At 32.2% G+C, this 15,116-nt stretch overlaps 1 protein-coding gene across 1 annotated transcript; it reads right to left on the reverse strand.

The window, feature by feature from the left end:
- Positions 1–376: 376 nt before the first annotated feature.
- On the reverse strand, positions 377–14,337 carry LOC133181317 (mucin-2-like). The gene is made up of 8 exons (XM_061315840.1): positions 14,330–14,337; positions 13,322–13,393; positions 11,425–11,475; positions 11,149–11,332; positions 10,476–10,531; positions 4,732–4,831; positions 2,896–3,121; positions 377–1,878 (listed from the first exon to the last, which is right to left on the reverse strand). Exons 1-8 carry the CDS (start codon positions 14,335–14,337, stop codon positions 377–379), a joined length of 2,199 nt encoding a protein of 732 aa, XP_061171824.1.
- Between the last annotated feature and the right edge of the window lie 779 nt (positions 14,338–15,116).

Consider the following 15,116-nt stretch of genomic DNA (forward strand, 5'->3'; position numbering starts at 1 on the left):
AAGTTCATTTTTTCTTGTTTTACTTATTGATTATCGATATATGAGTACAAAAGCACATTTGCATATAAGTGCATTTTATTACAATTTTTTTATACTTCCGTTCTTGAAAACATGCTTTTAACTTATCAATTGACTTTATTTTGAACATAAGTGTTAAAATATTGAGGGGGTTCTTACATTATGCAAAGAGGTCATACCTACATATCATTGATATTTGCACACTGGCATATTACAAGTAAAAATGATAATTTTGCTATCAGAATTAGATTACACAAACTGAATTACTTTAGTAATGGTTGAGGCTATTGTAGCCAGTGTTATACCTGTAACAGGATACATTATGACAGTTATGCTAGACTTTGTCAGGAAATCAGCATTAAACAGTATGTGTTGTTCGCAACTGTGGAGTACGCTGTTGTGGTGGTGAAGGCGGTGTTAGGATAGTAGTTGGAATGGAAGTTGAAGCACTACTTGCAGTTGCAGATGGTTTTGTACTTTGACTCTTAGAAAAAATGTGAGGCAAAGTTGAAAATGTAGTTAAGGGTAACTTTGGAGTTGTTGGTGTAGTTGGTGTAGAAACTGTTGAAGACGTTATGGTGGACGATGGTGATCCTAATGTTGTAGTTTTACTATCAGAAGCAGATATTGTTGATGAATATGGAATAGTGGTGATGGCTGTAAAAATGGCTGGTTTTGCTGCTGATGACGTCGTAATTGTCAAAGAAGTTGTTGAAGGTGGTGTTGAAGTCGTCATTGTCGAGGAAGAAGTTTTACTTGTCCTGGGAGTTATGGTATGAGAAAATACGCTAATGATTGTAGGTGTAACAGTTGCAGATGCCTTTGGAATTGTAGCTTTTGAAGATAATGAAGTCTTCGTTGTAGTCAGTTCGAGATTCGTGCTTAACTCCTCTGGTATAGAGGGTGACTCATCCAAAGTAGTCCTTGGATTTGAGGTTGCAGCAGAAGTTAAAGAAATTGATTTTAAAGTAGAATTTGTCGTAGGAATTGTAGCTGTAGAAATTTTGAGACCTGTCGGAATTGTTAGACGAGAAGGAATTGTAGTTCCTGTAGGAATTGAGGTTGTCATAAGAGTCGTAGTTGTATTTGTTATTGAAGGTTTCAATGTCGTTGTGGTTTTATCACTTACTGTGATCGCATAGGAATTTTTCAATATCATTGTGCTGGTATTAGGTAATGTAGACGCATTGGGAGAATTGGGAGTTTTCAGTATCACTGTTGTTGTATCAGGTATTGTAAATGCATTAAGAGTTAAAAATATCGTTGGCGTTGTGCGAAGATTTGTAGAAAAACTTAGAGTCTTCAAAAGTGTTGTAGGTTTATTAAGTGTTGTAGTCACATTTGGAGTTTTCAGTATTGTTGTGGTTGTATTAAGTGTTGAAGTTTTCAAAATAGCTGTTGGAGTAGCATTGGCAGTTTTCAATGTCTTTGTGGTTGTACTAGGTGTTGTACTTGTTGTCACACCGGAAGTTTTCAAAATCGCTGTGGTTGTATTAGGTGTTTCAGCTGAAGACGCATTAGGAGTTTTTAATATCGTTGTGGTTTTATTAAATGTTGTAGTTGTAGAAGCATTGGAAGTTTTCAATACCGATGTGGTTGTTGTAAGTGTTGCAGTTGTAGTCGCGTTGGGAGTTTTCAACATTGTTGCTCTATAAGGTGTTGTAGTTGTTGGCTCCCTGGATGATTTCAATATCGTTGTGTTTGCATATGGCGTTATAGTTTTAGATACATCGGGATTTTCTAGTATCGTTGTTAACTTATTTGTCGTAGTTGTTGTCACATTGGCATTTGTATATGGAATTGTATGCGCCTCTGTGTTAAAGGATTTTACAACAGAGTGACTTGAATCGGAAAATATTACTGTAGTTGGAGATGTAGAATTCATTGAAGGTGTATGAGTTGTATTGTACGTTTTGTTGTTTGTTGTTGAAATTTGAGATGATAAAACAATTGATATTGATAAACTGGAGCTTATAATATGATATTTTCCAAAATACACATTCCCGTTCTCTTTTATGACAAATGAATCCTTGAACGCAGTTTTCAAGGTTTGTGTAGTAAATGTGCTGATGAGAGTTTCCAAAAATAAATCAAATTCAACAATAATGCTTCCATTCCTGCAAGAGATATAACATGAGCATTGAAAACTAGAAATATTGCATTGCTAAATAATTATTTTATTTTTTGTTAAATTATCTCAAAGAAATCATTCAGGAACGTACCGGACACCTGTTACTGTACAGTTTCGCAAACCTGTTAAACCATTGTGTTTGAGAGTGGTCGTCGTCTTAATAAAAGAAAAATGTTTCATAGTTATATATATATATATATATATATATATATATATATATATATATATATATATATAGTTAGTTAGTTAGTTAGTAAAAGATATATTTTATAATATTATAAGGAAAGTATAAAATCTTACCTCTTTTACAAATTCGCGTGTAAAGTTGAGGTATGTGTCAGATGCTGCATTGTTTAACTCCTTTATAAATGCTTGTTGAATACTTATTTTTCCTTCAGCTTTTACTTAAATAAAAAAAAAATTATGATTTTCTTAAAAAATCAAATAGATCTGCATAATCAAATAGTTGGCCGTTGTCATAGATCTCTCATCCTAACGAACATTCTGTACAATGTTTAATCACATTTTACCAGATATGCCCGTCAAGAACGTGAAAAATTATACAGCATATATTTATAGTTTTCTAACATTGCTCAAGTCGAAGGAAGCTAGAATTAACCTTGGAATAACAAAATTTTCTTGATGTCATCTTTTCTGTATCTCAGAATCAGACAACACGTACAGAAAACACACATCTCAGAGATAAAGTTACATGTACAAACTTTTATTATATATTTCTGATTTACCAATTTCATAGAGTTTCTTGTCGTTCTTTGTCTTATTCAGTAAAATACAGATGACAGTAACTACTGCTGCGACAGCCACCAAACAGCTTATGATAATGGTAGAGATGATCCGTCCTTTATATTTGACATGCTTCTTGGTGGGATTTGGATTTTTGTATTCTGGAGATAAATCATAGCCTTGCTGACGACCAAGAATTCCATAACTAGTGTTGTGATGCAAAGTTGCCTTCAATAAGAAATCATAATTCTGCAAATCTAATTCCTTTCTAACGAATATAGCAAAATTATCAAAAAAAAAAAAAAAAAAAAAAAAATGCTACGCCAAAATGTAAAAGGTGAAAATAACGAACAGTGATCAATCTCATAAATCCAGTAAACAAAAAAATCATGAACAGGACAAAAAAATGGACCTTTAAAAACTCGAGAGGTGGGATCAGGTACCAAGAAGGAGTAAGCATCTCCTGTCGATTGGTCATACCAGCCCTGCACCCTATGTTATGATCAGGCACATGAAGTACTCCGTAGTCAAATTTAGTATAAAAGCAATACCTAACAATTAATATGAAACATGTCAAATACGATCCAGCAATAAGATGTTATTACATACTTAACGACCGTAGAATTTGTAACAAAGCAGATTTTTAACGGCGTTGTTGAAATCCTTGTATAATCAACGTATTTGTCAGTGGCTTGCCTCGATTTAAAAATTGATCTTACTCAGAGCATGCTCTTGCGTATCGAATAGTTGGGAGACAAACACCATATGCAAGTAATGTTGGAATATAAAGAAGGAAAGTTGACGTTTGGAAAGCTGAAGTCACAAATCATAAAATAAAATGAAAATCAATAACTATTTTACTAAAGATATGGACTTATCTTCATTCGTAATCACTTAAATTCAAATTTACTTTTAGAGAGATTATTTAAAAACCATTGGCAATGTTTTTGTTCTCTAAATATGGACTGAGCCACATGCTGTGATTTTTATTTTCAGGACGAAATACAGTATTTTTGTCTAGATCGTACTCATCAGAAGAGCTCGTAGACTCTTCATACATGTACGTTATTGCCTTCTGATTATAGAGCATAGATAAGGTATCATTTTCTATAAAATAAATGCCAGCACATGAAAACTCTGTAATAGGCTCAGAATCTTTGGTGTAAGTACGAGTGTTATCTTCTAGCAATCAACAGCATTGTAAACTTAAAAAGTTTTCGAACATTAGTACCATATAACTGTAAAGAATTTCTGCACTGCATGCCGTAACTCTGATAATTGCAACAATATCCTTCAGGTAGCATTGATCTTATTAAATCAGTAGAGTAGATTTCCATTACCAACATCAGAAGTCAACCCATAGCAAGCACTTAAATCAACTTAGGTTCTGCTCAATTAGCATTGATGTCAACCAAATCAACTTTCTAAGCATATTAAAAAATCTTCATTAAAATATTTTGCTATTTATTTTAAAGCTTTAAATTAATTCTAAGTTATATAAGAAAGAGCTTGTCTGGCCATGCTTTACTCAGTCTAAGCGTACATTCAACAACGTTTTTGCCTTTTTTCCTCCTACGCATTCGAGATTCTGATACATTTTTATGTGATTCTGAGTTGGCCATTGACTTACAGAGCTGGGATCATTTTCTGTTAAGCATCTGCTTACATGTAAGAAAAGTAAGAGCAGCCAGCAATCATTCAGCATTTCCAGTAAGCAGAAGTTACACTACAACGACCATTCAAATCAACATACCAAAAAGTCGATCAATGTGGTTTATTTTTTTGTGACACGATTCCGGTGTTTTTCTTTGAAGTTTGCTGTTCTATATTAGCAATACAGAACGGAAATACAGTGGGTGGAGCTTCTTTCTGTTCTGTATTAGCTCTGTATACTGTCTTGTATTAGCCAACTGTTCTGTATCTAAAATACAGCACGGTCTAAAAATAAATCTGATTCAATTTATCAAAAGCACGTTCAAATAGTAAATGCTGATTTTTTCCTATTATAAATTTGAAGAAATATTTCCTTAGGAATGTAAAATGTCAAAATTTCTCAATCACTTTTTAAAAATTATTCCACACAGAATCTACACGTTATTTCGATCCAAACGAAAAGGAAAAGTCGCAATTATGGAAAACATCCTATGTTGGATAAATTCCTGAAAACCTGTTTGCTTTCCCTGCTTTTTTGTGTCCCCTTCAAAATAGTAAAGCCAGTGGGTTCGCGGATGCAGCATACACTACGTGAAATTCGCACTCCCCCTCCGCCCATTTTCCACTCTTCTCGTGCAAACTCTATCAAGTCCATTTTTCAGGTTTTTTTGTTTTTTTTTTTAAATTTCATCTTAAATCCTTTTCGCTGAGGACTGCCGCACATCTCTTTCACTTCGTTTTTTATGTCGCATTTCAATAAGAAAATAAAAATCCCTAACATCAAAGTCCATCGAAACACTGTCTGTATCGCATGCATGCATATCTAGTTTAACTGAGATTTTAAGACCCCTGAAATATATTAGGATCAATCTCCAAGGTTAAATCGCCCACCTTTTCAATTAATACTGACTTCAAGTCTGTTACGTCTATCCCGTTGTCAAAACTAATCCGACTAAATCTTACGTTGTCCCTGGAAATATATATACTGCGGATGTATACTACCCGTCGAGGCCTCATCTACAGTGAGAACAAACGAACTCTGGCGGAAGTTTGGATGCTGCACAGCTATGAAGTGGGCGGTGCTTTTTTTGATTGATCGTGTCACAAATTATTTAGAGAACTCGACAGGTTCTGTAAGGTAGATAGAAATTTGGGGGTGGAGACTCGTGCTACGCACTCGTCCACCCCCAAAGGGGGAGTTTCGATAAGGCCGCTTATCGGCCCACTTATTTTCATAAAAATAAATTTCGTTTTTATTTTTTTCAAAATTGGTTTAGAATTCAAGATATATATGTTAATTTTTGTTATTTATATTTCAAGAGTTAAATATGAGATGAATTCACGCCGTAGTTGGCACATTCTTAGATGTACCCTCAAATGCTTTAACATTAGGCTAATGGGAAAATATAAGAGGGTGGCATTTATAAATCGATGGTTAGAATATAAAGTGCATGAGGGACACTCACCTAGTTTTGTTCAGTACTTAGATATACTCTGCACACTAATATCTTAAAATATGATATTAAGTGTCGCGTGTGCACTTCATATCCAAAAATTGAAAATTGTTTAAAATTTGCATATCTAAAATTAGAAGCTCCTGGTTACTTGATCTAACGCCGTGTTAAAATACAAAGCCAAAAGTAGCATATTTTTTCTAAACCAAAGAGAACTCTCGAAAATATTAACATAAGAAAACATAATCGTATCCTACATGTATCGTTATTTCCATATTTATTTTGTCGCCCGCGTATAACGTTAACGTCATATATTTAGTTCACCTACACAAAGTTGGGGGAGCTTTTGTAATACCATCGTTATAGGCGAATAGGTTATTAAAAGTTTTTAGTCAATTTTTTTCATATCATCAGAGTCGCCTGATCTAGTGTGTTTTCATGTCATCTGTCGGGTTTCAGATGCTGCATTTTCAGTTAAAGAATGTCCAGGTTAATGTTTTTAAAGCAGGTTAATGTCTATGGAGCAGTGCAGCTATAAGCACTTGTTGAGAGGACGTGCTTCATGATGCATCTTCGGATGCACACTGTCAGACTTGCTTCAGATGCTAGATCTGACTTATATTTTCTTGATGAATGCTCAGGGTATATATTTTGGAGCATGTCTCATTTTCATGTAACTATAATCCCTATCTTGAAGAAATATGCACCGATGATGCATTTAGGGTTACACATTACCAGAACTATAACAGATGCCGGATCTTACATTTTCCAATGACTGACTGAACTAAAGAGAAGTTTAAGAATCAGTCCATTCATTAACGTTCTTTATCATGGATATGGTTGTAGCCATTTCTTTGAATAGAATCGCTTCAATCTGTTAGAGTAGGTTCACAATGTCATATATTTCCGTGTGGTCTACATGTAGGGAACGTAGATTACTTTTAAGACTGGATGTTGATTTGTACGTTTCTACAGGATATGATTTAACACATACATTTGGTATTTACAAATGTATTTTAAATTGCGACTATGGTCTAGCAAATCAAATAGTAACTAGAGTTGGTGAAACAACATAAGTATCAAAAGGAAGTTGGGAAGCGCGAGGAATATTACATGTACATGTAGATCTCCTCGCTTGCCTGGATTGTCTCATTTTTGCTGAAAACATAATGCACATCTTTATATGCGTAAATACTTTTAAGTTTAAGAATGAATAGTTAAAGTTCAAGAATGAATAGAAGACATGTACTCAATGTATTTTATTTTTTTTTATCATTTGGCTATTTATTCACGCATTCTGTAAGCACTGCATTAGCAATAATAGTCCACTATCGGCATACCAAGTATAACCTGGTTTCCATAAAAATTGAAAATGCCCTATTTGAAAAGTCATTGAAGCGGAAGAAAATGCAAACTTGATCTATAACTCAAGTGTAACACATACACCATTACAAAAATCAGTTCAATATATGCAATTGTTTTAGAAAACAAAAACAAAACAAAAAACGCCGACCCCCCCCCCCCCCTTTTTTTTGAATTTGTAATATTCCGTCAAAAATCAATGAAGCAGAATTTAACGAAATTCAAACTTGAATTTCAAACTCTGTTTCTCTTCAGGATACACAATACCAAAACCAGCTCAATATCTGCAAGCATTTAGAGAAAAGTGCGAAAAACCAAGTGGAACAGACTGACAAATAGACAGCCAGACGGACGGACAAACAGGCGGACAGACGATGAGGAAACCTATAGACCCCCCGGCTTCACCGGTATGGGACTAATAATTACTATCTTGATAAAATATTTGACTGGTAGTTATACGCTTGGTATTATTAAATACAATGTACATTGCAGTATGATTCTTTTAAATATACTCTAAAAATATAAATAGCTGCATTTTTTAATCGTACTGAATTCCGAAATCTGTTAATTTCAAGATTTTTTTTTTTAAATTCAATTTAATGATATTACGGTACATTTTATTAATACTATATTTAGCACAATAACTTTAGTTGATAAAATGTGTTGCAAGCAGTGTCAAACACCTGTCAATGACAGTTTACGTTTATCTATCTCTTGTCTATATATCTTTACATTTGCTTTTCTACGTACGGGAAAATGTAATATATTGGTTATTAATTCTAAGTATAAACTGTCAATTGATTCATTTTTTGAAATTTCCTGTCTTTATTATTCATATTCGTTTTATATGTTACATTCATCCTCTTTGAAAGAAGAGTTACAATTAAAACACGAGAAAAATCTTGCACCTTAAAACGCATTCAAATAAAATAAATATCATTAATTTTCTGTAAAGAAAAATATTGAAATTGGTTATTTGATGTCTTTATTCACATTTGTAATGTTTCATTATGATTTTGACGTTAAATAAACTCCATTACCCCCTTTAAATATGATCCCTCCAAAAATATAGGGAAGAGGGCATACTTAATTTTTTAATTATCACGTGACCAGATAATGTGCAGTATAATTTTTTTTCATATTTTTAGGAAGATAACACTTTAATCTACAACATATCACAATTTCATTATATTTCTTGAGGGGCCGAAAAACAGCCTTATCGAAACTTCCCCTTTGTATCGACGATACAGTACCTGTCTCGTTCTCTAAATAATACATATAACATGAACCTCAGACAATGCATGTAACAATTGTTAAGCAGAAGACAAAAACATTCCTTAACCACAGCTAAGATTAAAAATCAATTCATCTTCCTGTTCAACATGTCAGAAACCATCAATTGGAATTTAATCTTTATCCATTCCTCTGATATGGTTTGGGTTTCCACGTAAACAATGAGATGTTTAAAGACCTTATATCTGAACAAGCTGTTGTTTTTAAACCTTCGCAGAATTTTCATGAAAAAACGTGTACTCATGCATATCAATAACGTTTTTCAAGCAATTTACATGGAATAGTAATCCATTTATAATACTAAAAGTATTAGAAATCATTTTTACTAGTATGAATATATAAAGTCTCTTAAAAATGATGTACTATACATTTAATGGTATCAGAACTTCAGATTTCCTTAAAAATTAATTTCCACAATTAATTTCCTTCTCGTGAGTTTTTGAAGTCCCTAAAACCTAAACAAATACACCTTTCCTTATTTTGAAAAAACCTAACAACTTGTTATTAGAAGGTGATTATTGTAACACTGACAAAGTTAAACGTTTACATAATAATCACTTAACAAGGGAGCATTTAAGACGCATTTGCGCGTCCTCTGTATGCAACAAATCAATGTAACTATCTTTAAAAACAATGTTTACATGTCATTACATGACTAGAAATCGCTCAGTAAATGAAATCAAATGCTTTATTTATGGTTAAACTGTCCATAACATCAAACCTGTACCAACAGTATAATTTTGTACTTTATTTGCATGGATTAGAACTATGGTTAAAAGATAAAATTTACGCTATAATCTAATTAAGTTATACTTTTATAATAAAATTAAAGACATTTTTCATTTTAATAAGACGGACTGAATTTCTTTGGTAGTCATCAATTTAGTCAAAAATGAATAGAAGAGTGAGGTTGATACTAGCATATTGGTTTTAAAGTATAGGAACCGAATACACAAGGAAATTTGGACACGTTGGACAATCAATTGGGAGAACAACACATATCATTATTTTGAAAAATCATATAATGATCAAAATTCAACGTCTAACTTCTGGTATCTAAACTGATATATTCCAACATCACCTGCATATGATGTGTATGTCTCCCAACTGATTCGATACGCAAGGGCATGCTCTGAGTAAGATCAATTTTTAAGCCAAAGCAAGCTACTCACAAATAAGTTGATGTTACGAGGATTTCAACGACCCGGCTGTAATAATCAGTATTATTTAATAGCAAAGGCTGCAAGGAGTGTTAAATCCAATTGCCATCTTTTAAAAAAAATTGCTGACCAAATATGATTTTTTTTGTGTTTTGATTGTAAGTACTTTGATAAGTATATAAATAGAATATAGATATATTTCATCTATAATATTTATTGTATATACAAAAGAAATATTTTACAATGATATATATACATATGTGTATAAATGAAATGTTAACAATGATATATATTTATGTATTTTCTTCATCTAGTGTATATATAATTTTGTAAATTAAATATTGAAAAAATACCGATCGAGGGAGCTCTTGGCACCACAGGTGTGGGCTTCTGCGGGAGTTTTGCCTCCGCATTTTGTTGTAAGTTATTGAGAATCAATATATTTAAAAAAAACAACAACCCGGTTTAAAATCAACTTTTCGCAAATTCTACAGTCGCTACGATGACCTTGTTTAATTGCAAATAAAACCTATATAGCGTTGTTCGGTCACTGCTTTTATACTAAATTTGATTAAAGAGTACTCGTAAGCCTGATAAATACATAGAAGGTGGGACAGGTCAACAGGAAATGCATTACTCCTTCTAGGCAACTAATCTTACCTTCGGTGTTTCCAGGAGTCCGTGTTTTTGCCCTGTTCACGATTCGTTGTGTTAAACTGTTTTATGAGATAAAAACATTCAAGTATTTTATGATAAAAATTATGAACATTATATATCCGAAGTATGTTCAGTAAATAAATTCAGGAAAATACTGGTATTGTAGTGCCACCCTATAGTGAAGATTCGCTATTTTCCGCGAGTAATGAATATCGGAAAAGGAAACCTAGTAGTAAGATTGAATAATCATGATTTGTTTACCATGAGTTTTCAAATGTATTTCTAAAATGCTAGTATTCTTATTTTGTGAGTGATGTCGCTCCTTAAATAATGCGATATAAAATTCTACGTATATATTCAGGAATCTACAGTGTATTTGTGTCTGAAAGGGTTAGTTTTTATTGGAAAATTTAAAATTACTTCCGGAGGTACAGCTTATTGACTTTACTTTGAAATTCTTTATCCCATTTTTTATGCTTAGAAAAAGAAAACCTCTGTATGTTCATTTTAATCTTTGAGTGTACTAACAAGTTATGGAAAATAAATTACATCTTATAAAGATACTATAATTTCTAAATCATGAGAAAATAGTGTGATATATGTTCACAAATTTTATCAGGTACATGCATTTTGTTTTACTTGAAATCATAAAACGATATCAGAATTCACACTTTACCCGAGCAGATGAATCTGAAAATTCTTTCTGAAAATTTTCGCTTGTAATAATATCCACCCAATCTTTTCCGGAATTAACCTTGTTCCGAATGTCTTCAGAATCTTGTTCAGATTTCCATGTACGAGATTCGTTCTCAGCTATGCAATACTTTCCTCCATATATCGGATTCGCCATTCGCAGTTCTCTGAACAAATATTTATATTTTGAGAATAAGGACCAAAATTTAAAAATAAAAATATTAACAAAACATTAGTTTTCTGATGTTTAATAACATACCTTTTATTGTCTTTTGTCAGTAGTTTAGATTCCATGGTGGAGACCATTCGGCTGACGAGAAATCAACTGATTAAAACCTTCCCAGTTTCAAAGCATGCGCAGATATGACGAGATTTTACCTTTACCTGAGGTTACTTCATATCTTCATAAATTTACTTGTAGTTCCTAAAACCCCCTTTTCTTTTCCCGTCTTTTATTTCCGTGATTTGAGAGTAGCTAAGAGTACATCATTTAACTTCCTTTGCCCTCAGTTCATTTTAGGTGAATATATCAGGAATCACCATCAGGTTTGATAGGCTTTAATCATGAGAACAGATCTTAATATCGTGTTTCTGGAAGTAGATTCTTAAGATAATCTCATCAATTTTCTGAAAATTAATGTTACAATTACATTTTCCCCCTTTCTTAATCGTTTTTATTTCGATTATAACAAGAACTGTAGATTTCTGTTATATCTATAAATATGGTAAACAATATTTGTTAAAAAGAGACCTTTTCCTTAAAGAAGCAGTCTTTAGTTGAAATGGTGTTTTTTTTCAGGTATGTGTCAAATGTATTTATGTGTGTGCAATTTTCTTGAAATGGTGTTGCTAGACATGCAATAGAAAAATCCGAGCATTTGTAGTGAACAAACAGTTTAGCTTAAACAAGAATTCAATAGTTCTTAATATATGATCTTATACCAAATTCATTAAATATAACAAAATGCATTTTTCCCTGTTTTATTTTCCTGTTTTGTTTATAAATGTAAGTAAGGATGTAAACCAATTTTTGGATGTCATACAACTCTCTAGGTTCTCTTTTTAAGAAATCATCTGTTTTCATTTTATGTACGCTTTTCGCATACTCTAGAACATGGTGGGGAAAATATATGCCTGAATAAGTAACTTTTAATGTTTCCAAATTTTATATTAAATAGATAAATACTAGTAGGTTACGCAGGTATATCAAAGGTTATTGTATTCCCAAACAAGATAAAATAAACACCTTTTGTACATCTCCTAATAATGAAAATAGTGAAGGAACACACCCTTCAATTAATACTTAGTCAAAGGATATTAACCTAACAACACAGTTATTTTGTCTCTAGATGAAGTATCGCGTCCGTGTGACCATGAAACGGAATTTAAATTACGAGTACCGTAACAACGCTTTGAAAAAAAAAAAATAATTTCCGTGACCGCAATGTGAGATAATATTCAATGCAAGCAAATATAGGAAGGGGGCCTAGGTTGCTTTTTCGTTTCCAAAAAAAAAAAAAAAAAAAAAAAAAAAAAAAAAAATTAATAGTTCTCGAGTCTATTGCACTTGCATCTTTGTGTTAAGGTAACGTTAGGTATCGACGATATTACCAAGCCTTGTGAGGTTGGAATTACTCCGTATCCTGACTGTCGACTGTTTGATATTTTTATATCACCTTAGATACATTTCCACGTTCTTCAGTTATAATTAAAATAATATCAATGGGACACTTAGTCTTATTTGACTAAAAAGACATCAAATTAACCCTTAACAGTTAGTGTTACAGGTATAGCCTAGCAACATAACGTGAACTTTAAGCTTTTTAATTCATTGTAAAATGTTCATATTTGTCAATGCTACTTCATAAATAAGGAGATGGATGTTAGTAATCGAGTCTTTAGTTAAAATAATTTTTTGATAAAATTAAAGATAACGTGATTAACGTAAAACATGAATAAAGATAACGCATCAATACAAGACTTTTGTTAAACATGTAAATATCCACAACACATTCTTATCTTAAGTTTATTTATTTTTCTTTAAATGTTGTCACTTCAGAAGTGTTAAAATGATATTTGCTTCCTTTATCCAAGATTTATGTAAATAAGGGTAAATAAATAGAGTTTGTTTATCTACAAGGGTACACATTCCTTACCTCCACAGGTGCATGTCACATTTCAAGCGAGGATTGACCACGACTCCAGACTGGTGTTCATCAAAACCAGCTCTTCAATATTAAAAGTAGGATTAATAGAAATTGTCAGTATTGCATTATTTTAAGAAAATTTTGAGTATTTGTTTAAACAATTATATTTAGGCATTCAAATATAGCGGCGAAAGAAAAAAAATAATCCACTTTTATTTGATCCAAAAGAGTATTTTTAAAAGCGTCGATTTCCCACAGGAAATACCCACTGTTAATTTTAAGGAAATCTGTATGTCTCTTTATTACAAAATAAAGCTACAAGCTACAGGCATTATTTTTTTTTTTTACCTCCTTCGGAAAATAAAGAGCTTCTGAATTCTTTAGAAATATTTACATTTCAAATGTCTTCATCCGAGATAAAATTACAAACAAGGTACATGTATTAGCTCTATATCCTCATCACATGACAGAATTGCATGCTTTCTGCATACACTGGATGGGGCTTGTAGATTTCTTAATTATTGAATTTAAATAAATGATTTTTTTTAATTGAATCAAGAATCAGGTAAAAATGTTAATATAGGGAAACTTTCTTTTTTTCTTTTTTTATTATGATGATCAATCAGTTTGCTGGGTGATAATTTTATGAACACCAGTCATGCTCAAAGCGTTCAATACAAATAAATAGCGGGTTCCAGTAAGTGTTCTTTCTACCAAGCCTCTTTCTTTACTCCTCACTAAAATATTAATTGTAATGAAGGAGAAACTTCAGGAGTACTCTGCAACAATATATTCGAGAAGTGGTGTAAATCAAATGTGGATACTTAAAAATTCCAATAAAAATTTTGGAAAAATTTGAAATCACAGAAATTTACCAAAATCTATAACATAAATACTTATACTTACGATTTTTCAACTCTGTATACATCCCTTCCCCACGATAAATTAAAATCCAGGCTTTTTGACATCACTGACAGCTGCTTTTTCAATAAAAATTGAACTGGTAAGTTCACTTACCTTGTCATTGGTCATTTGCAAAAGTATTTTGTTAAAAAACATTCTGATGGTACACACAAGTACTCTGAAGTTAATATTAAAAAAATACTCGAGTTTCTGATTGACAATATCTATGTGGTTTTTGGAGATCCAGGTCTTCCAACAATCTGTTGGAATCCCATGGGTACCAACTGCGCCCCGTTGTCAGCAGACCTATTTTTGTTATCGGCCGCAGCAGCGGCCGAACTATTGGTGGTTGTGTTAGAATGTGCACATGGGGAAATGAGACGTTATTTTTTATTGCTTCGTTGGACTAATTCCTTATTGATAACAGCGAAACATAAAAGTCACGAATAAAAGCCTTAAAAATTGCTTAAAACTAACTCTAAATATTTTGTTATTATGTTTCATTTGTTTTTCATTTCTTGCAGATATTTATTAATTTAATGATTTTATAAAAAGTTGTTTCATACAGTTCTCCCTAACATGGGCGTGCGTAAGATATAAAAAAAAACGTATTGAGTTTCCGGATATGAATTACAGTGCCTAAATAATTAATGAATTGGAATAAGAACTGAATTTTGTTTTGAATTAACACTGCAGTTGCAAGTGACACAATGAATTTTTTTTCTGCACTTCACATACATATCTATCACAACACTAATCGGCATTATAAAGGGTATCAGCACGTGAAGCTTGTGTCCTTTTTGTTGAAATTCAGACATTCATAATCAATTATTTTAGATATTTCTTGCATTTGTCCTTGAATCAAATAATTTATGATAATACATTTCTATCCTTTATTGTA

Source organism: Saccostrea echinata, unplaced genomic scaffold (genome assembly GCF_033153115.1).
Source record: "Saccostrea echinata isolate AGI-Se365-2 ecotype Australia unplaced genomic scaffold, CSIRO_AGI_Sech_v1 ptg000008l, whole genome shotgun sequence".
NCBI classification, from domain to species: domain Eukaryota; kingdom Metazoa; phylum Mollusca; class Bivalvia; order Ostreida; family Ostreidae; genus Saccostrea; species Saccostrea echinata.

Bases quoted from the DNA above. Each gene is read 5' to 3' on its own strand.
- LOC133181317 (XM_061315840.1), bottom strand. The intron at 4,832-10,475 runs GTAAGATTAGTT...ATTTATTTTTAG, and splicing joins GACTCCTGGAAACACCGAAG to ACCGTGCTGTATTTTAGATA. The intron at 3,122-4,731 runs GTATTGCTAATA...TTCTTATTGAAG, and splicing joins ACCCACTGTATTTCCGTTCT to GCAACTTTGCATCACAACAC.